Source organism: Fusarium phalaenopsidis (genome assembly GCF_050370095.1).
Source record: "Fusarium phalaenopsidis strain FUZ10S chromosome Unknown contig_32284, whole genome shotgun sequence".
NCBI lineage: Eukaryota > Fungi > Ascomycota > Sordariomycetes > Hypocreales > Nectriaceae > Fusarium > Fusarium phalaenopsidis.
Genome location: NW_028145414.1, coordinates 1,066,228 through 1,085,645, shown reverse-complemented (window position 1 = coordinate 1,085,645; position 19,418 = coordinate 1,066,228). Strand labels below are relative to the sequence as shown.

The following is a 19,418-nucleotide window of genomic DNA, read 5'->3' as shown; positions in this document are numbered from 1 at the left end:
CTTAGTCGCGCTGACTTTCTTTAACTACTACTCCTCGATGATTTAGCCACTACCTATGCATTTATATCTATTTAATTAATTACTTGCCTTCCTTCCTCTACTATTATTACCTCTCTTCTCTAAAGTTAGGTTCTTTTTGCCCTCTAGCGCTGGCTTAATATCTTATTTGCCTATCGAAGGTTTTTAACCTCTGCCCTTAATAATGCTATCTTATATATATTTCCCTTTATTACCTTCATAAGAGACTTTATAGCCTTTATAATTAACTCTAGGGAGCTACTTTAATGCCTTTTGATTTATCTTTCGAGGTATTTAGACTAAGATCCGGCCTTAAGCATAGTCTTTGGGGTCCTTAAGACCCAAGGGGTAGAGGGTTTAACCCCCTCCTCGGCAGGCATTGGAGTCCATAGCTACATATTAAGCTTTGAGACCATAGTTTCTAGGTCAAGGGGAACAAGGCCAGCTCCTTTAAAAGCCCCCTGATATTTCTTTCCGTCATAGTGGCCTCGTGTGCTGCGTGGAAGGCCGGAAAGAACTTAGTCTTTAAAACGTAGGTTATAGAGCATTTGATTAATCGCTTTATTTCTCGACCATAAGCTCGCTTTAGCACGCTAAAGCACCCGACGTCAAGGGGCTAGAGTAGATGAGAGGAATGAGGTGGCATATAAAGCCGGATGATCTTCTTTTCCTCATAATATCTCTTAAATTCAATCGACTAGTGACTTTCGTGGCTATCGAGGATTAAGAGACAATAGGAACCAATTGATCGATTGGTTATACACCGGTCAAAGTGCTTTAGCCACTCGAGACTAGTCTCGTTATCAGTCTAGCCATTTTAGGTCATCGTAATAGCCTAATCGCCCGGGAGGTTACTTTCTTAGTACTAGTTAGCGAGGTAATATTAGCCCGTACCGATGATAAACGGCGGGATCAACTAGCCTTCTACATTGATCGCTTAAATAACCGTAATCCATTCCTGGTTTCTAGGTTATACTAATTTTAGCTTTTCATGCCTTTCTATGCCTATAACTACTATTCCGCTTATAATTATACCTATAAGAAAGCTAATCTCATTAAAGTTTTAAATATTATCTAATTAAATACTATACTTCGCGATTATATTCGCTATAAGCCGAAACTAATCGCAAATAATAATTAGGTCTTCGCACTTAGCTCTCTAGTAGTTATATTTCTAAAAAAAAACACATCTTAAGCTCTAGGTATCGCTTAACAAAGTTTAAAGCCCAATGCACGCTAACTAGTGACGCATCGCGGTCAACAAGCAATTAATCAGCTATTTCTTTCACACTACGTAGCCAGGGGGGAAATCCTCGCGAATCTAGGTCGAGAATAAACTAAATAAGGATTTATTCCTCTAGATCTAATAGTTTGCGTGACTTAGGGATAGTATCAAGTCGAGCTTGAATGCCATTCTGTCGCCGATGTAGCCTATGCTCAGAGACCCGGTAGGTCCCTGCAGCGCGTCGGATGCTTAGCTTAGGGTTATTTTGAAGGGCCTGAAGGGCAAGAAGGGTTTTAGCCTCTATATTCGAGTCTGACATATTTGGTGGTCGGGAATCAATTGATCAAATGGAAAGTTAGATGTAAGAGGGAAAAGTGCAACGCTCACTTGTCTGCGACGCTCGCTTATCATGTACGTTATAAAGGATAAATTATAGAGGATATATTACTAAGGCTTAAGGAGGGGATTAAGATTTTTAAGTTATTAAGTTATAAAAGTAACTTAAAGAAGAGGAAGGTTTTAATTATAAAGATATAAACATTTAAGTAGTAGTTATTAAGGTAAGTTAACCAATAAGGAGTATAAGCTTAGTTAGAGCTTAAATATAATATCTCGGCGAATTACTAAATTTATCTAATTAGCGCATATATTATCTTTGAACATAATGGGTTCCACCCTCGGTACCCGTTCCTAACGGTTCAATCCCGTCACTTCAGATCTTACCGAAAAGTTGGGCAACTTCAAACTATACTTGGTGTGTGCCATACGCGCAACCTTGGTCTAGCTCGCCGAGCTATATGCAGGCCCTCAGCCAAAGAGATTCGTCAAATACTGCCTCCAGTATATCGCCGCAGCAAGACAATCTCACGCACTTGATAATCTCGAAGTGATGGTGCTACTCATCTTATACAGCCTGTGATCTCCCTTTAGCCCAAGCACATGGGATTTAATCGGACTTGCCATGCGCAAATGCATTGATCTTCGGCTGCATCGAAAGTCACATTACCATGGCTTAGCTGCTGACGATGCCGAGAGACAATGCATTCTGTTTTGGAGTGTGTACTCCCTCGAGCGTGGCGTATCCATAGCACTGAGCAGGCCATTCAGTGTCGCCGACAGGGATATTGACCCAACTCCACCATCAGAGACAGGTGGCCTTGCCTACGATATTGGACTTACGGCCCAGCCAAGCAGCGATAACATAGGCTCAGACAGGAATGTTCTCAGGAAGTCATTGTCTAAGCTCTGGATTAAAGTCATGCAGATGGTGCGCTTGCACTCCCGCATCAAGACAGAGGTGTACTCTCGCGACGAACCCCAGGAGACTCTGTTCCTACAGGTCGAGCCATTGTTCGCTTCGCTGGAACATTGGAAATTCTCGCTGCCATACTTTCCGGAGGCGGACGCGGACTTTCTCAATCTGCAATACTTCACAGCAATTTCGCTCCTCCAAAGGCCTTTCCTTGGAACTTTTCGACCTGGCGTGCCTCTTATCAAGCGGTGTTTAGAGCCAGACCTTCCATCTCCTCAAGAGGCCTCACTACCATTCCTCTTACGCTCACTCATTTGTATCTTCACAGTGCGTCTTTTTGAGTGGTGTGACTATCTGGTAAGGCCTTTTGCTAGCTATAACACCCGTTGCGTACTAAACATTTGCCAGCTACTGCCTCTCTATAGATCCACGGCTGTTCTCCGTTGCCGTTGTTAACTATTTAAGAGCTGTTCTTCAACAATGTTCGTCATGACCGAGCGAACCCCCGGCCTGAAAAAGCATAGAGACGTGCTTGAGGCGCTCATCAACCGCACGATGGAATTCGCCGGTACAGCGCATCTTGAGCCCGAGAACGGCAGCCCAACCATGAGGCCTAGCATCCAGCATGACTTCCTTTCGGCCGGTGTGACCTTCCCCATGGCAAACAGATACGACACGTGGAATTGGGACGGTGATCCTGAGGCGCTCTGGGTGAGAGATCCTGAAGCATTGACCCCCATCGACAGAGATGACTGGTTCGGACTGGAAAGCACAGATGTTGTTGCTGATCAGATTAGCAATTCCTGGACGGGTCCGAACATGCCAAGAGCACCTTTACCAGAGGTGAACAGTGGCCTGGAGACTTGAAGACCTTGTAAATTGCGATAGACCGCGAATACACAAAGGGCCTTTTATGTTGAATAAGAGTCAAATACAATTGCATTTCAATCTCTACATGGGTTACCTACCTATCTACAGATTGGCATGCTTCTCGATGACTAGGACATAGCGATAACGAGCCTTCCCAGCTTCCATGTCAACCACCGTCTGGTTTGCGTCCTTGAGCGGCCTCTTTTCCACCCATGGCTTCATGTTGTTTTGAGCTGCTAGCTCGAGCATTTCTCGAATCTCTCCCTGAGACCCAATGCCACTGGCACCGAGCTTGATTCCAGTGGCGAGTAGAGTGAATACATTCACAGGGGGGAGCTCGCCAGCATCAGGGGCACCGCCAGCAGATGTCAATTTTCAGTGTTTGCCCAATGAAGGCCAGGGGGCGGAGGCCTCGGAGCAACTCAACAAAGATAATACAGCCTTAACACAACAAAAGCTTATACCTAAGCCTCAACAATACAGTAATAAGTCGATGACGCTTACAACTATAATAAATGACGCTATGATAGCCTCAACAAAGGTTCTTCTAAGATCCTTGTTACGAGTGATGTTGAGGAAGCACGTGCGTTGACCCAAGTGTTTACGGAAAAAGAGGTACACCCATATTCAGTCACGGGCACTGCAAGGTTTCTTATGCGAATGAACGAAGTTACTACGTAAATAAATTACTAGCAGTGATTGCAAATCCGTGTTGGGGTGTCTTCAGCTTTCGGCCATTGCAATCCTGGCTGGTGATCCTGATCAAGGATCCAGGTTGGCTAGATTCGTGGAGGCACGAGCCATCATAACGTACAACGCGCTTGCTTTTTGACTAATAAAGGTTATTTAGAGTGTAGTATTCTAGGAGTGTGTCTTACTTTTTTGGTTAGTAATGCCATTCACGCTATGCATCGGGTATGGCCTTAGTAGTGTGAGAAAATCTGCGTTTGGCGAGTGCCTTTGAAGCCAAGTCTTCTTCTTCCATTCGTCAGCTGTGACGGTTTGCATTCGTGGCTTCTCATCATCCCCCAGGTATGAGTAAGGCTTCATTCCTCTGCTGTTGTTCTCAGGTATCGCGACGTCCAGCTGTACCGCTGCCAAGTATCTAGCTCAGTCTCAAGAGCAGCCAGTCTGCACTCCTCACAATCCGGGCGTCTTTACGGCTTTAACTCTAACTGTTTTACTAAAGCTTATTATAACAGAAAGTTGAGTGCTGCAGTTGCAGAACTCAAACCATTAATAAAGCCGAGGTCCAAGAAAGAAATTGTGATGACTCGCTAAGAGGCTTTAAGGTTTGTTTGAAACATATAAAACACCTAGTCCCTCAGATTCTCGCAGTTCCATCTCTCGTTTTCTTACACACCTGTCAGATCAAAGTTTCTCCTTGCACGAATTCACCCTTATCGCTATCTGATTTTCAACACGCGCAAAATGGACGTCTTTTCTAAGATGCCATCATTGGTACTTACCCATGTCTTCGCTCAAATTCAGTCCGAAAGAGATATTATGCAACTTATACGAGCATCGCCAGAAGCACTTCGACACTACGTTCAGTACCGTCGGAGTATCATGCGACATAGAATTGCTGAGATTCTTGCTATTGACTGTCATGGCAGTATTATCCAAGATGCTCAAGCAGTCATTCACTTTCCCCCTATCGACACTAACTCGCCCGAATCCACGACATCTATGCTCGCCATTACCCGATGTCTCGGCTCATGGAAAGACCGTCATTTTCCGGAGTATTCAAGGCAGTACGACGCCGAAAACATTTCCAGACTTTACCGCTTCTTCTCTCGGCTAGCCACATTCATCGAAGATTATCTTGCAAAGTCCTTGGATCCATTTCCTGCCCGAGCTTGTATGGCACTCCCGGAAATTTCGTCAATCGTCCCTAGAATGCATTTCAAAGGTCGAGATGTTGATGTCGAGCCTGTGGCTTTTGGTGCCATGAGGGAATCTGAGAGGCGTCGCCTCCTGCAGGCTTTCGTGAGGTACGAGCTCCTTTGTAAGGTCTACCACCCGAAAGTATGGCCCTACTTGGAGGGAACTACATATTCGGATATCGTCACCAGCTCACATGAAAGGCTCAGTCTCAAAGACTATGAGGCACTCTATTGTGTTCACGAATATCTGAAGAGCCTCTATGGTGCTGTTTTTGCTCAATGCCAGGACTCCTGGTTTCCAGATCGGCCGACTTGTTCAGAATTCAATGTTGCCACTGTCAACCAAACAGTCGAGGTCGAGCCTGAGACCCTTGCCTCTTGCAAACACTACGGACTGCTCTTCCCTGACAATGTCTACTTCGACATGCAGCAGTACTCATGCGGCTTAATGAATGGGATGATGAGAGACATCCTTCCTTGCCTTGGATTTGACCTGCTCAGCTCTGTAATTATATCGCTGGCAACGGATGGCACAAATGGTCAATACCTCAGGAAGTGGTTCGATGCTCTTTCGTACCAATATTCTACGGATTGTACTCCTTGGACATCAAATCCCCACTTCGTTGGGCGTCACAAATCCCTAAGTGTTGATGATACGGATATCTGGGATTGGCAAATGCGGATGGAGTGTTACATCGATTCGTTCAGGTTCATACCTGGCGTCATGTATTCGCCTCTTCCAGACATCGATATTGAGCAGCAGATCCGACAATTTCGCATCCATAATATCCAGCTCAAGATTTTCCGTCAACGAGCCTGGGTATTCTTCGATGATTCAAGAATGTCCACTATCCCAAGCCCCCTTCTTCCGTCATGGAACGAGCTTGTGAGTGAAGAGGAGTCGACTAAAAATATAGTAGCCCTAGCCCATCAACGAGATAGGCGGAGGTCACAGAAGTGGCAAGATTACTGGTCTGGACGGACCCTGAATCATCCATTCGAGCAGCACGAGGAAGATACTGATACCAGAGAACTGGTTGCTAATGTGACGGGTAACCGGCGTAATGTCCCGCGTTTCTTTGAAAAGCCATAACGTGGTGACACGGTGACGTGCTATGGGCATTAACAGGGTTAGACTAGCATGTCGGGCCGGGCCCAGGAGTTCGATCGCACCATTTCGCATTATCATCTTTGGAAGCGATCACAGACGGGCTTTAGTTATTGGGGTTAGGGTTAGAAATACAAAGGCTACCCCTTTTCCTGGTCTGTGACATCGCATTGTTCACAGTAGACTTTGATATGAATAGATACTTGGTTTAATTAAGCCCCTGCGCAAAATCAACTAATGGCTCTACTACTGCCCAAGTATACTTTAAGCACTGCTCAATAGCTCATGTTCCCGACTGTTTAGCATCTCCACTGTTCGTTCCTAGGCTCCTCCCGTAGTTATCGCCAGGTAAGTCTGGTTGCAGAAGGCAACCGCCCAAAAGAAACCTAGCAAATACTGGTTCTAGTTTTCTTTCCGGGTCACTATTGTGGGAGCGAGAATAGATGTCTTATGTTGAATTAATTTGAAGCTGACTATCCTTTCGATACCCCTCCAAGATGTCCCAGCCAAAGATCATACCTCCTTCAAGCCTCTGAAAGCCGTGCTCCCTAATGCATCTAGCTATAATATGGGAAGACCTCCCGTATGTAGCCAACGATTATGGACATGTTACATGCAGCAGGGGTCCGCTTTACAGGGAGATCGACTGAGGCGGTGGGCAGGTCAAAGATTAAGAGGCGTATAATTAGCAGTGTCTCTTCATCGAGTGTTGGTACCCGAGATTATTGTATGAAATATCTGAAAATATCTCCCGGTTCTACTTAGATTCCATGCATCTCTTAGACGGGATATTGATATTGGGCGGTTATTATTGGTTGTATGAGCCCTCAGTCGGCTTGTTTGCCTGGACACCGCCAGCACCGCCTCTCCTCGCGGGAGAATGGAAAAGGCGAAGCCAAAGTTGTTTACACAGCCGTTCACCCCCCTGAGCGCACCTATGTGCTCCTCGATCGATCGATTGGCTCTTCCAATCGCCAACTGCAATGCGTGTTTGCTGCTATTCCTGGGGTCACGACACCACTCGGGAGTCACTCACGGATCAGACTGCTTGTTGAAGGCACCTTCACTGGGACTCAGAAACAAACGACCTAAACTCACGCAGTACAAACCTTAAAGCAAGCTTGGTACGAGCAAGCTAGCTCTCTTGGGCTTGGGGGGTACCTGCTTCCACAGGGCGACGGTGAAAGTACTTGGTAACATCCAGTCGTGTACACTCAAGTATACCAGCAACGTACTGGAGGCATTCTCGCTCAGGTAGAAGGGTCCTCAGGTAGCCCACGGGCCTTTGCACCGCTTGAATACTAGAAATCAGTGTCGACTAGCATGGAGGGCACATAAGATGCTCCTCGACTGTTAGTACAAGAAGAGATCACTAGAGGCAAAGAGCCACAAGAGTGAGGGCTTCCAAATTTGTTTGATATTTTAGTCGAACTAAGGGTACAGAAACAGGAGAACTGCTAAGTGCCCGGCTGCTGCTGTGACCATTGCTTCAAGATCTGTGGGGTCACGTGCCGTGACGTGGTTCCTCTGCCATGCCACGCCGCTGAGTGCACCAATCGCGAGCAAGGCTGCGCCATCTGTCAAGACTACAGCGACGACAATAGTGACAGTACCGATAACCTGGAGTATATCCTGAATTATAGTGAAACTTTGAGACTGCTCAGTGTGATAGTTGTTGATAGATAACTATGTATTGGTGTAGGTCAGAGCCTGATGAGACGCGTCCAGACCAAGAGTCATCCAGCTTTGCGATTCATTGAATGCGGTCACAATCCCATAGAACTCATCAAGAACTATCGTTGAGGTCTTTGCATATTTCTTGATGACAGAATTCTGAACTGCGATTTGCAGATCTATCCGGTATGGTTGATACACCTTTTGTAGATGCACCAACACTTTACCCGCGGCCTCAAAGAAGCCTTGGAGCACCCCCTGGCGCCCAAACACTCAGCAAAACGGAAACGCCCCACCCGCCAGGGAGACTTTGAAATTGCCATAATCTGTGCCCTCACAATCGAGGCCGACGCCATTGAGGCCCTGTTCGATGAGCACTGGGATGACGACTTGCCCTGCTACGGTAAAGCAACCGGCGATTCCAACGCCTACACCACCGGCTCGATCGGACCCCACAACGTCGTACTGATCCACATGCCAGGCATGGGTAAGGCGAACGCTGCATCCGTTGCGGCTAACTGCCGTGGGAGCTTCCCTGATATCAAGCTAGCCCTTGTCGTGGGCGTGTGTGGCATAGTCCCTTTTGCGCCTGATAGTAATGAGGAGATCGTCTTAGGTGACGTAATTGTTAGCGACGGTATCGTCCAATACGACCTTGGGCGGCAACATCTCGATTGGTTCGAGCGTAAGGATACGCTTCTAGACTCACTAGGGCAGCCAAATCCCGAGATACGTGCCCTTCTAGCGAAACTTAGGGGCATCAGAGGTCGCGAGACGCTACTCAACCACATGAGCAACTATCTTGATGAGCTCCGAAAAGAGACCAAGTTGAAAGCAGAGTACCCAGGTACACAAAATGACAAGCTCTTTGGGGCAGCGTGCCACCATGATGGCGGTAGCATGGTGTGTCAGATGAGCGAATGCAGAGCTCAGCCAGTGTCCCGCCATCGACTTGCTCAAGGTGCACCACAGCCTGCGGTTCACTTCGGCCTCATCGCGTCAGGAGACACAGTCATGAAGTCCGGGAAGGAACGAGACGCGATATCACAGCGAGATAATATTATTGGCTTTGAAATGGAGGGTGCTGGAGTGTGGGATATATTCCCCTGCGTTGTCATCAAGGGTGGTTGCGATTACGCAGATAGTCGTAAGACGAAAGTCTTTTAGCGATACGTAGCAGCGACGGCAGCATCCTGCACAAAGGCGTTTTTGAATCATTGGGTGCCATCAATAAGAGACTAGAAATGAAATTTTTACTTGAACGCATCACACATGCAGATGGCAATCCGCTTGCCTTAAAGGGATGTGCTATAGCTATAGACGCGCTGTGCCCCAATACTCATATCAAACTATTAGAACTGAGGTTCCAGCGTGAGTTCAAAGTAAAAAGGTTGGTGAAAACGGAACGGAAACGATCTGTGTGGTAGAGAAATGGAAATGCAACAGAGCGAGTAGAATCCCGGATTTTTCTCTCTTCTGTGGAACAAGTTATCGTGATTTAGAATAGGTATCCAATCAAGTGATGTTTGGCAAGGTCGCTGACATCAAGCAAGTCTCAGCTGACCCTGGACCAGCGTTACCGCCATAACCTGATGGGATTGGCTACGTCCGAAGTTTTCGGGCACGGATCATATGGAACTGGTAGCATGCCGAAGTGTGAAACAGGGACAAGACGCTCTCCAAGCATTTTGTCCTCGAGAAAAGGCCTCAGACGACTCTAGTCATCACCACACTCGGCTTTATCTAGTTCTGAAGTTGAAATAAGCCCATGAGCGTTTTTCAGACACCTTATTTACGCACACCTTGACAACTCTGATCTCAATGTCCACTGAAATCTGAACGCAATATCCATGTCCTGTCATGCCAAATCTAGGATGTTTTGGGATCTGTACGGTAAACATGTACGGCGGCCACGGCAACCAGCAAGTAATGTTGATGAGAACCCTTGAACTTGCTCTTCGCCATACATATTATGTGCAAGGCTGATTGAACCGGCAAAACCGAGTTTTTCTCCAGTTTTCCCTTGTTACCCCTGTATAAATATCGAATAATAAGTGCACAGCTCTTCGTAGTGAGAGTGCGAGGCCATCGGTTATCTCCCTAGACATGAACCATAGCCGCAAACTGGCAATGGATCCACCATATGCGAATTACGAAGTACTTGATCATTTTGGTGCATCTTCAGTTGACCCGTTATACAAACAAACATACTTGCCCCGTCGGCTTTCTTGTGCTTTATCAGAAGGTACATTAGCTATGCTGTATCCTCAGATGTAGATTTGCCATTCGCAACGCGATAGATCACGCCTTGCTTCTAGGGCTCGTGGTTGAAGCCCAGTGCCTGACGTGAGAACTTGGGTCGAAGACCGTTTCTGAGAGTCATACAAGATTGACCTCAACATAGAAACAATCAAAGGGTCACTCCGAGACAGTAATTACAAGATTAACGTCTATTGTTTAGGGTTAGAGTAATAAATAACGCCGTGAATAACCCAGAGCTTCAAAGTAAAGCCATTGAGTATTCTTTTCAATAACGCATAAGATACCTACTATCAAGGAGGTATTCTTCTGAGTTAATTAGCTACTGCGGCGTTTTCCCTTTTTATTACTATGGAGTTTTGATTTGTAGGAGAAATAGCATTCTTGCCTAGGGTGACATGGCCGATAAGAAAGTCAGCTCAAGTTAGGGCCGCGGGTACTGCTGTCAGAGGACTCGCTCTGTGTGCCCCGTTAAGGCGAGTTTGAGACATGCAACGGAGAGGAGGTTGCAGAGATGCACAACCGTATTTGAGGAGATCATTACAATCACCAACCGATTTCCACTTATCTCAGGCACGACCAACATTTGACGATCTCTCCAAGATGTCCCACAACGATGACCAAGATTCCGATAACGACAAATATATTGACGAGCTCCTCGAGACTACAGTGGTCGATGCTAGTACAAACAGCAGGACTGCTCGCAAGATTTTCTCCTCTGTTGCTGTCAAGGAAATGGCCAGGAGAACTCCGGGCAGTACTGCAACCACTCCCGCCCTCGACCTCAGTACTGGGACTACAACATATACTGCTGTTTCCTCGTCCAATCAGACCACCAATGATCTCACACGTCAGAAGAACCCAGAAAGTAGGCCTTGGAAGGTCTCCCCCGCCACCACACACAACGGCTTCACTCGCAACTCTATTCTATTCTCGTCGACAACGTAGCCATCACCTATATGAGCTCGAAGAATCACGGCATGGTCTTCGTTTTCCCTTGCTTCCCTTTCCAATTGGATACATAATGCGCAAGTATAGAAAAGTCTCAATATTTCGCTAGGGTGTCGTTATTGCCTCGCCTAAAAACCCAGACATCCAATCCCGAAAATCCTTTTCCACCCACTTCGCCACAACTGCGAGAGCTGCTCGGAGCTGGTACATGCCCAGGATGGTAGAAGTGTCTCCAATCCTCATAGACTGGTCGAGTAGCAACTGTAGAGTGGTGAGTTAGATACTTTGACAATTGACGGTGACTCACCATCTCATGGCCATTATCCACGGCGAACAAGACTTGCCAGACGTTGCCGTACACCTGAAAGACAGGGACAGTGATGAGTTTTCGACGAGTGGTTATGGCCCGTAGACGTTCCTGCCATGCTGCTGTCCAGATAGCTAGCTGGACATGGCTGCTGGCTACTGTGCCTGTTGACGCCTTGGTCTCGATAAAGACTGGGGCTGGTCGTGTTCTCAAGGCTTCGTACGCTGTCTGGTTGATTGTCCGATGTTTCTGTTGGACAAGCAATGAATCGATTTTGGACTGCAGGTCATCGTCAGGCAAAAAAAGTAGGGCATAGTCGACCATCTTATGAACCGATGTCCTCACAGGCTCGACGGAAGATGCATCGCTGACGAGACTAGACTGGCTTGAAGCGGCGCTGGATGAAACAGACCCAGTTGCCCAGTCATCATTCGTCACTGGTTGAAAGTCCTTGACGATCTGTGCATTCGTGATGGTCTCGGCCTTGACCGAAGAAAATGAGGATAGAGCGAGCTTGAGCATGGGATAGTGTACGTGGCCGTTCCATGCTGACTCGCCCTTGTTGAAATTGGTAGCATCCTTGGCCTCGTGTAGAATATCCGTCATCGTAGTGTGCTCCCTACCCAATAACTCATCGTCAGCCCCCAAGTCCTCGGGCTGCCACATGAATGGCAAAACCCCGGCATTGGTGATGCCAGCCGTGCCCATGATTTCCTTCAGCCCAGAGGGTAAGATCGCAGACTTGCACGACACGGCGAAGAGCTCATTGTATAGTCCAATGTCCTCTTCGGGCAACTCAGTCATCATGTCTGCTGGGTTAAAGACGCGAATTGGCCGCTTAAGCTGTGCAAGACTGGCGGTGGTTGGGTATCGTTTCGAAGGAGAGGTACGCCTCCTCTTCTTGGGCGATGATGGGGAGAAGACGCTGCTGCTTCGAAGGGTGGCGACGAAGGAGGAGACGTCGGTGGTAATAGCATGTTGTTGTTGCTGTTGTAGTTCCTCGGCGGCTCGAGGTCGAGGAGTCACATCAGGATCAATAAGCACGCCGGACCGCCTCTCCGGGCTCGCCATGGCGCTGTGTTTCCGCTTGGGCTGGAGTATTTGGGTTGGGGATACGTCGGCTGTCTCCTCGACTAGATCGCTGATCCAAGCTTCAATTGCGAGATTGTGCATGCTGTTGTCTTGACATGCTCGAGAACAAAAGCAGCTTTTTAGGCTTAAGGCCTTACCTCGCGATGGGGTTGGGTTGCGTGTGGTTGTGTTGAGTGTGTTGGTATCTGGTGGGGCTTTATGTTGACATCAGTTGCTGGGCAACGATCCCTCCACTAACTGATGAAAGACCCCACCATGACTCGACCCCTTGGCATAATGAACCAATAAGAGAGAACCTCTGATCTGTACGTGTCTACGGAGTAATTCTAATTACTTCTTTGATCAGAATCATTCATCTCCCTGTCGACTAGTGATAATAACCTCTTCTCTGCCCAACATTAAAAACCATGACAGTTTTACCAAGGGATGCTCCAGCATCGTCTGCCATTTCCACGACGCGACCAATCGGCCCCTTCCCCGCCATCCACATTCTGAGCAAGTATCCCATCCCATGCCTCGCCTTCAGCCAACGTAACCCATACACGAGGCGGGGACGGGATGGACATGGCGCGAAGAACCCTTGTGGCCGTTCGCATTGTATGACTGAGCAGCTGTGGTCAAAGAGACGTACTGGCTGCACGTATAATGATTTTCTAGTACCAGCCTCTGTTGGACACAGTTCCACCCTTCACACCCTTCTCAACCTGCGTAGTACCATCCCGAGCATGTTGCCAGATTCAGTGAAAGACCTGACAACCATCCCCGAGAGAGGTGAAAACGTTCCATAGGATAGGAAGCATGCCAAAGATGTATATTCTGGGGTCCTCAATTCGTCTCTTAAGTAATCGAGCGTCCTAGCGACAAATTCAAACTCTAACAGTTAATCTGAGGCCGCAAAATACGATATGGTGATTTCATCCTCACTCTCATCTTTCAGTGACGGTTGCCTCGCACACAGGACGAAAGAACACATTGGTATTGATATCCTTGTTCCGGGTCAAACGCTCAAACTCCTCCACTGTCACTAATGTAACCCTAACCCTAGAGGGCCATGTTCGCAAAGTGCAGAACTCTAGCACTCTCAAGTACTTATGCATAGGAACGCTCAAATTGTCATTGAGGGTTGAAGTTACCGGTTCGATGATATCTATATAAGCCAACTTCTACTACACCATGAGGTCGAGAACAAAGTGTCCTAGGATTCACAACAAAGACATCGCCCTAGAATCAAGATGGTGCCAACCAAGTCAGCATTGCACCCAGAGCGAGTCGCTCATCACCCTTCATTTCTTCCCCCTCTTAACTACCAGCATAAGAAGACGTCACTCATCTACAAACAGAAAGTCGACCGTGCCAAGCTCTGCTACGATGTCCTCTCTACTAAGATTACGAAGTGTGGAACATAACAGACCACTATGCCATACGGCAAAAGTAGAAGATACCTTCTAACAGGTACCGTGGCAATTGGTCATTTTATGGTGCTCGACACGAAGGCTTAGCTTTATACAGGCTACATGAACATACCTGCCATAAGAAGCCGAGGAATAGCTTCACTGGCCTCATGACTGACGCCATGTTCGACAGCGAGGCGGACCTCAAGTGAGTACACCATCATTTCTTACGTCTACATAAAGTTCGATTCTATCAGACATGTCATGGTTCGAAGAAGAAACGTCCACGGGAAACAATGCGAAACAAGACAAGAGTATTTCGCACCAAGTACAAAGATATAGATCGTCGTTCATCAGCGCTGTCTCCAAAACATTTATGGCATGAATATGACCTGAATCTGCCGAATACGTATACATACCTTCCCTGGTCAACTCCAGTGGTCACGCAATGACAATCTGATGCGTCAAGTGTTCGGGAACCAAACACGAGTCGATCTGTAGGGGCATGTAATCGTGCCCCCAGCGAGGAATTGTCTGCGGCCTGCATGCGATATTATAGGACGAGGTTGGAGTTCGCTTGAGTGCGAGATGAGATTACGATGATTGTTTTAGATCGGCCCCAGTGTCTGCCGTGTTGAGCAATAAGGCGGCAGGCCTTATACATAGCTAAGTGCGATTGGGATGGATCTACTGCTGTGAAGTGGTGAATTCGTTGTCCACAAGCAAAGTTCAACAAGCCCAAGAGGATGAGAATGAAGCTGATGCCGGGGAGACATCTACTCAGCCGTTCATAACGCATATCTTAGGAAAGTTTTCACTAAGACTCATAGACCTATGCTAACTCTGACCCTATCCAGACCACTGATTTCATCCGTCAATCTCGTAGGCCCGATTAGTTCTGGCTCACAATAAACTTAACAGTAGCGCAGTTTCCATCCCCTCCTTCCCTGCTGATAGTATACGAAGTCGAATTGACACTGCAGGAATAAGAGTTGGACCCGTAGTACGGGTTATCGTATCCCAGCTCGACCTTAGTTCCATCACTGAATGTCCATGTCATCCAGCCCTCACATCCTGTCTGGAATCCGCAAGACTTCAAAGCCCATCTCCCCCATTTCCAAGGAGCGATTGTATCGGGTGCAAGTTGACTTCGCTCACCGTGGTCGACTCCAGAGTCTGACCAGGTCAATTCCTGGTCCGTGTTGTTCATGAACCAGACCGAGACGCCTCGGTCTGGGTTCATGGCCTCGATCCCATTCGTGAGCGCTGCTGCGTAGAATTTTTCCAAGGCGCTCATTGTTTGTGGCGTTTGTATTTCCAAGGGAGAAATTCAGGGTGATTGAAATAAAAAGACTAGCTTGTATGGGAGAGTTGCAAGAAGAAATCGTGGTAGATTAAAGGTCAGTTGGTGATGATTGAGTTCCATAGACAAAAGGAGACCTGGCTTATATAGATAAATTTGGCAGTATGTACTACTCATCCTCATGTACAGAGACTACAACTCTATCTTCTGACAGGTAAGGCCAATCTACCCACTGCTCTGGTAGCTCATTTTCCTGGAACTTGGAGGTCCAATGGGAATTGCGAAAACGATAGACAGCATGCACATGCATAAATTACGAGATATCTCAGGTTCTCGAATGAAATAGTTCGAAATCCTCGCCGCTATTGGGAAAATATCTAGATAGTTTGGCGATAGTCTGCATGCATCAGTGTTCGACTGCTCCAGACCTAGCGCCATGTCTTGCCTCAGCTGTCCACTTGAACAGCGCCATGATAAATTGGCGTTAGTGTCGGAAAAAACTGGCTGCTGAGCTGGGTGCTATGTAAAACACCTTGTTCGCTTAAACCAAGGATTTGGCTACTTGATTTTTGCGCCCTTGAGAGCTTTCCAACACGACTGTGAGAGACGTGGCAATGATCTGACCACGATGAACAACCCTTCCTCTTAGCAGCAGCGTGGGTAACGAAATGCTGGTCTTTTTCTCGGCTCTTCCATCCCCCTCCCCTGAGCTCGCGACCGCCAATATGGCTCGACTTCCATTGGTGGATTTCGCCGTTCCAATAAACGCCATCTTGGGCCGTAGCCTTTGTGCGTGGCCAGCGCCTTTCGGCTCAACGCGGCTCAGCGTGGCTGGGTTCTGCATGTCGCCAAATTCACGTCGCGAGGTCACAGCTCGAGACGGCGACTCAGGCGTGGAAGAGACACCCCTCGGTCTCGATAAAATAGTTTTAGCTCTTCTCCAAACTCTCTTCTGCCAGGGCCTAGGATAACTTGCATCCTGCCGGTTAACTTCGACACGACCCTACCTACAGCTGTCCGCTATGCTAAGCCACCTAAGCGTCGATACTCACCTCAATCCCAATGAGGTTGACCCAAGAAGACGGATCCCAACGATATTGCCTTCCATGGTTAAGCAATCTCTTGCCGTCACTGCTCCTTTATTTTAAAGCTCATTAATACAGCCTTCAATCGGCCGCCAACCCGTCCTTACTCTAACTCCTACCGCGACCTTTGTACCGAAGCTCCTGCGTAGCAATCGCCCAATTGAGCACATGTTTCCAATCAATCTCGCCTCGGGAAGGACAGGGAGGAAATGAGAAAAGTTCAGGCTGGAATCAAAACTTGGACAACCTGAATTATATGCAAAAAGAGCATCACTATGTCGCCGTCGATGCAGGGGGGAGGAGCTAGAAGAAACTCCGCTCCGAGCGCCAATTTCCCATCAATCGCAGAAGACACGACCTACACTTCTGCAAGAACCCAATTCATGGCGCTGCCCTCATGTTCTTCCACCTACGGCAATGTAGGGAGAGCATTCAATCAGGTGGCCAGGTCCTCGAGACCCTAGCGGTTGGCTTCAACCAAAATTTGGCAGATAAGAACAACGCTGTGGCTCGTGAAACCATTCAGAGATAAGTCGTTGGCATCTCGTATGATCTCCGTATGTATTTACAATCTAATGAGGGTTAAGGAGGTGGAACGAATGAACTTGCCATGTTGAAGGGGAGGTACGGTGTCTCACTGCTTTGGCCTTTGATGCTGTTATGTATGTAGAGTGTATTCTTTATTATTGTGCACGCTGGAGGCGCCATTGAAAACGAGGAAGAAGAACAGGGGATGAGGGCAGTATGAAATGCTCCTTGGTCGAGATATAGCATTTGGTAGAAAGCGCAATGCATTATGGCTCAGCCCGGAATCAAAACTTGTAGAATCGTAGACTGCACTCTAGGTCCCCCAAGCTCTTCACGAGTTAGAATAGCATTCAAAGGAGGAGTTCTAAGACGAGGATATCATGATCCAGTCCAGCATAGATGACTTAGGTCGTAATATATTCCTACTGAGACTAATATTCGCTCATACTCTGCAGTTTACTACCCGTCTTCCAGAGACCTAACGGGTGGTCGTTGCGCTCCTAATCGTAGTGGGTACATGTTTAGATCAGTCAACTGACAACCTGAAGAAGAGTACTTGGCGACATCTGGGTTCTCAGAGCTAATATAAGCTACTTTACTAATGCCCAAATGTTCCTTGCGGCGGAGCGCTTTGCCTTGACCAATAGTGAAGGAATCCCAAGAGATATCCACAGAGATAGTCGAGGTACACTTTGAAGCAATACAAAGAACTCCAGTGGAGCAAAGCCAAATCCCAACGTGTCTGGAGGCATTGGAAGAAAAGGGCCACGCAGATTATGGGGTGGATGGCTAAGTATTTACAGCGCCACCCAGTCTTCTGTCTCGGTTCCCTAGCCTGGCCAGCGATATTATAGAATTAGTATCATTATCTGCAAGGACAAGTCCGCGAGAGACCATCAGCTACAACAGCAAGAGAGCGAAAATAGTGGTAAATCTATCATGGTAATGAGACTTGGTACCGACGTCGATCTTCAGGCTTAGTTAACCCATCAAGGGCCGGGCTATAACTATAATAAAGAATAGATCTTAAATATAATATAATATTATAACCTAATATTAATATAATAGCCTATTTAAACTTCTATAATAATAGAAGAATTATACCTAGCTATATTATTATAAAAGGTCTAACGTACATGATAAGCAAGTTGGCCATGCAAGCAAGTTGGCCAAAAATCCCTCACCTAACATCTTCTCGATTTGATTAATTGATTCCTAATCACCCAGCATGTCATCTACGAATTATGAGGCTAGAATGCTTCTTGCCCTTCAGGCTTATCAAAATCAACTAAAACTTAGCTTCCGATAAGCTGTAAGAGCCTATAAGGTTAATCGCAATACTCTTATTAATCGCCATAAGGGGATCTAATCTCGACGCGATACTATCTAGAAATCACGCCGGCTATCTGATCTAGAGGAACAGATCATTATTTACTTTATTCTCGACCTAGATTCGCGAGGATTTCCCCCTTAGCTTTATAGTATTAAAGAAATAGCTAATTAATTACTTACCGACCGCGATGCGCTACTAGTTGGCATGTATTAGGCTTATAACTTTGTTAGATAATATCTAGAGCTTAAGATATATTTTTTTTTAGAAATATAATTACTAGAGAGCTAAGTATAAAGATCTAATTATTATTTATAAGTGGTTTTAGCTTATAGTAAATCTAATCGCGAAGTATAGTATTTAATTAGATAATATTTAAAACTTTAATAAGACTAGCTTTCTTATAGGTATAATTATAAGCGGAATAGTAATTATAGGTATAGAAAGGTATAAAAACCTAAAATTAATATAACCTAGAAACTAGGAATAGATTATAGTAATTTAAGTAATTAATATAGAAGGCTAGTTAATCCTGCTGTTTATTATTAGTATAAGCTAGTATTACCTCGCGAACTAGTATTAAGAAAGTAACCTCCCGGGCGATTAGGCTATTATAATAACCTAAAATAGCTAGACTAATAATAAAACTAGTTTTAAGTGGCTTAAATACTTTAACTAGCATATAACTAAGCAGATAAATAGTCGCTATTATCTCTTAATCCTTAATAGCTATAAAAGTTATTACTTAATTAAATTTGAGAGATATTACTAGGATAATAAGATTATCTAGCTTTATATGCCACCTTATTTATCTTATCTACTCTAGCCCCTCGATATTATATGCTTTAGTATACTTAAGAGGGCTTATAGTTAAGAAATTAAGTATTTAATTAGATGCTCTATAAACTATATTTTAAAGACTAAGTTCCTCCTGGCCTTTTATAACGCATTTTAGGCTACTATAACAGAAAAAAATATCAAGGTATCCTTTAAAGGAGCCAGGATTATTCCTCTTGACCTAGAAATTATAGTCTCAAAGCTTGATGTGTAGCTATGGACTCTAACGCCTGCCGAGGAGGAGGCTAAACCATTGAACCCTTGGGTTTTAAAGACCTTAAAGACTATGCTTAAGGCCTAAT

The 19,418-nt window shown here is 46.2% G+C and overlaps 6 protein-coding genes across 6 annotated transcripts; 4 read left to right on the top strand and 2 right to left on the bottom strand.

The window, feature by feature from the left end:
- Window positions 1-2,984: 2,984 nt before the first annotated feature.
- On the top strand, window positions 2,985-3,362 carry LRP88_02239 (uncharacterized protein; the record flags this gene model as incomplete). Its single annotated transcript, XM_083238907.1, has 1 exon — window positions 2,985-3,362. One exon carries the CDS (start codon window positions 2,985-2,987, stop codon window positions 3,360-3,362), a length of 378 nt encoding a protein of 125 aa, XP_083105502.1.
- A 1,434-nt stretch (window positions 3,363-4,796) lies between these two features.
- LRP88_02238 (uncharacterized protein) lies at window positions 4,797-5,659 on the top strand (the record flags this gene model as incomplete). Its single annotated transcript, XM_083238906.1, has 2 exons — window positions 4,797-5,565; window positions 5,619-5,659. The coding sequence occupies 2 exons, from the start codon at window positions 4,797-4,799 to the stop codon at window positions 5,657-5,659; spliced, it is 810 nt and encodes a 269-aa protein (XP_083105501.1).
- A 2,584-nt stretch (window positions 5,660-8,243) lies between these two features.
- On the top strand, window positions 8,244-9,200 carry LRP88_02237 (5'-methylthioadenosine/S-adenosylhomocysteine nucleosidase family protein; the record flags this gene model as incomplete). The annotated part of the gene is made up of 1 exon (XM_083238905.1): window positions 8,244-9,200. One exon carries the CDS (start codon window positions 8,244-8,246, stop codon window positions 9,198-9,200), a length of 957 nt encoding a protein of 318 aa, XP_083105500.1.
- A 1,695-nt stretch (window positions 9,201-10,895) lies between these two features.
- LRP88_02236 (uncharacterized protein) lies at window positions 10,896-11,240 on the top strand (the record flags this gene model as incomplete). Its single annotated transcript, XM_083238904.1, has 1 exon — window positions 10,896-11,240. One exon carries the CDS (start codon window positions 10,896-10,898, stop codon window positions 11,238-11,240), a length of 345 nt encoding a protein of 114 aa, XP_083105499.1.
- A 97-nt stretch (window positions 11,241-11,337) lies between these two features.
- LRP88_02235 (uncharacterized protein) lies at window positions 11,338-12,621 on the bottom strand (the record flags this gene model as incomplete). The annotated part of the gene is made up of 2 exons (XM_083238903.1): window positions 11,338-11,489; window positions 11,541-12,621. 2 exons carry the CDS (start codon window positions 12,619-12,621, stop codon window positions 11,338-11,340), a joined length of 1,233 nt encoding a protein of 410 aa, XP_083105498.1.
- A 2,304-nt stretch (window positions 12,622-14,925) lies between these two features.
- Window positions 14,926-15,330, bottom strand: LRP88_02234 (uncharacterized protein; the record flags this gene model as incomplete). Its single annotated transcript, XM_083238902.1, has 1 exon — window positions 14,926-15,330. The coding sequence occupies one exon, from the start codon at window positions 15,328-15,330 to the stop codon at window positions 14,926-14,928; it is 405 nt and encodes a 134-aa protein (XP_083105497.1).
- Between the last annotated feature and the right edge of the window lie 4,088 nt (window positions 15,331-19,418).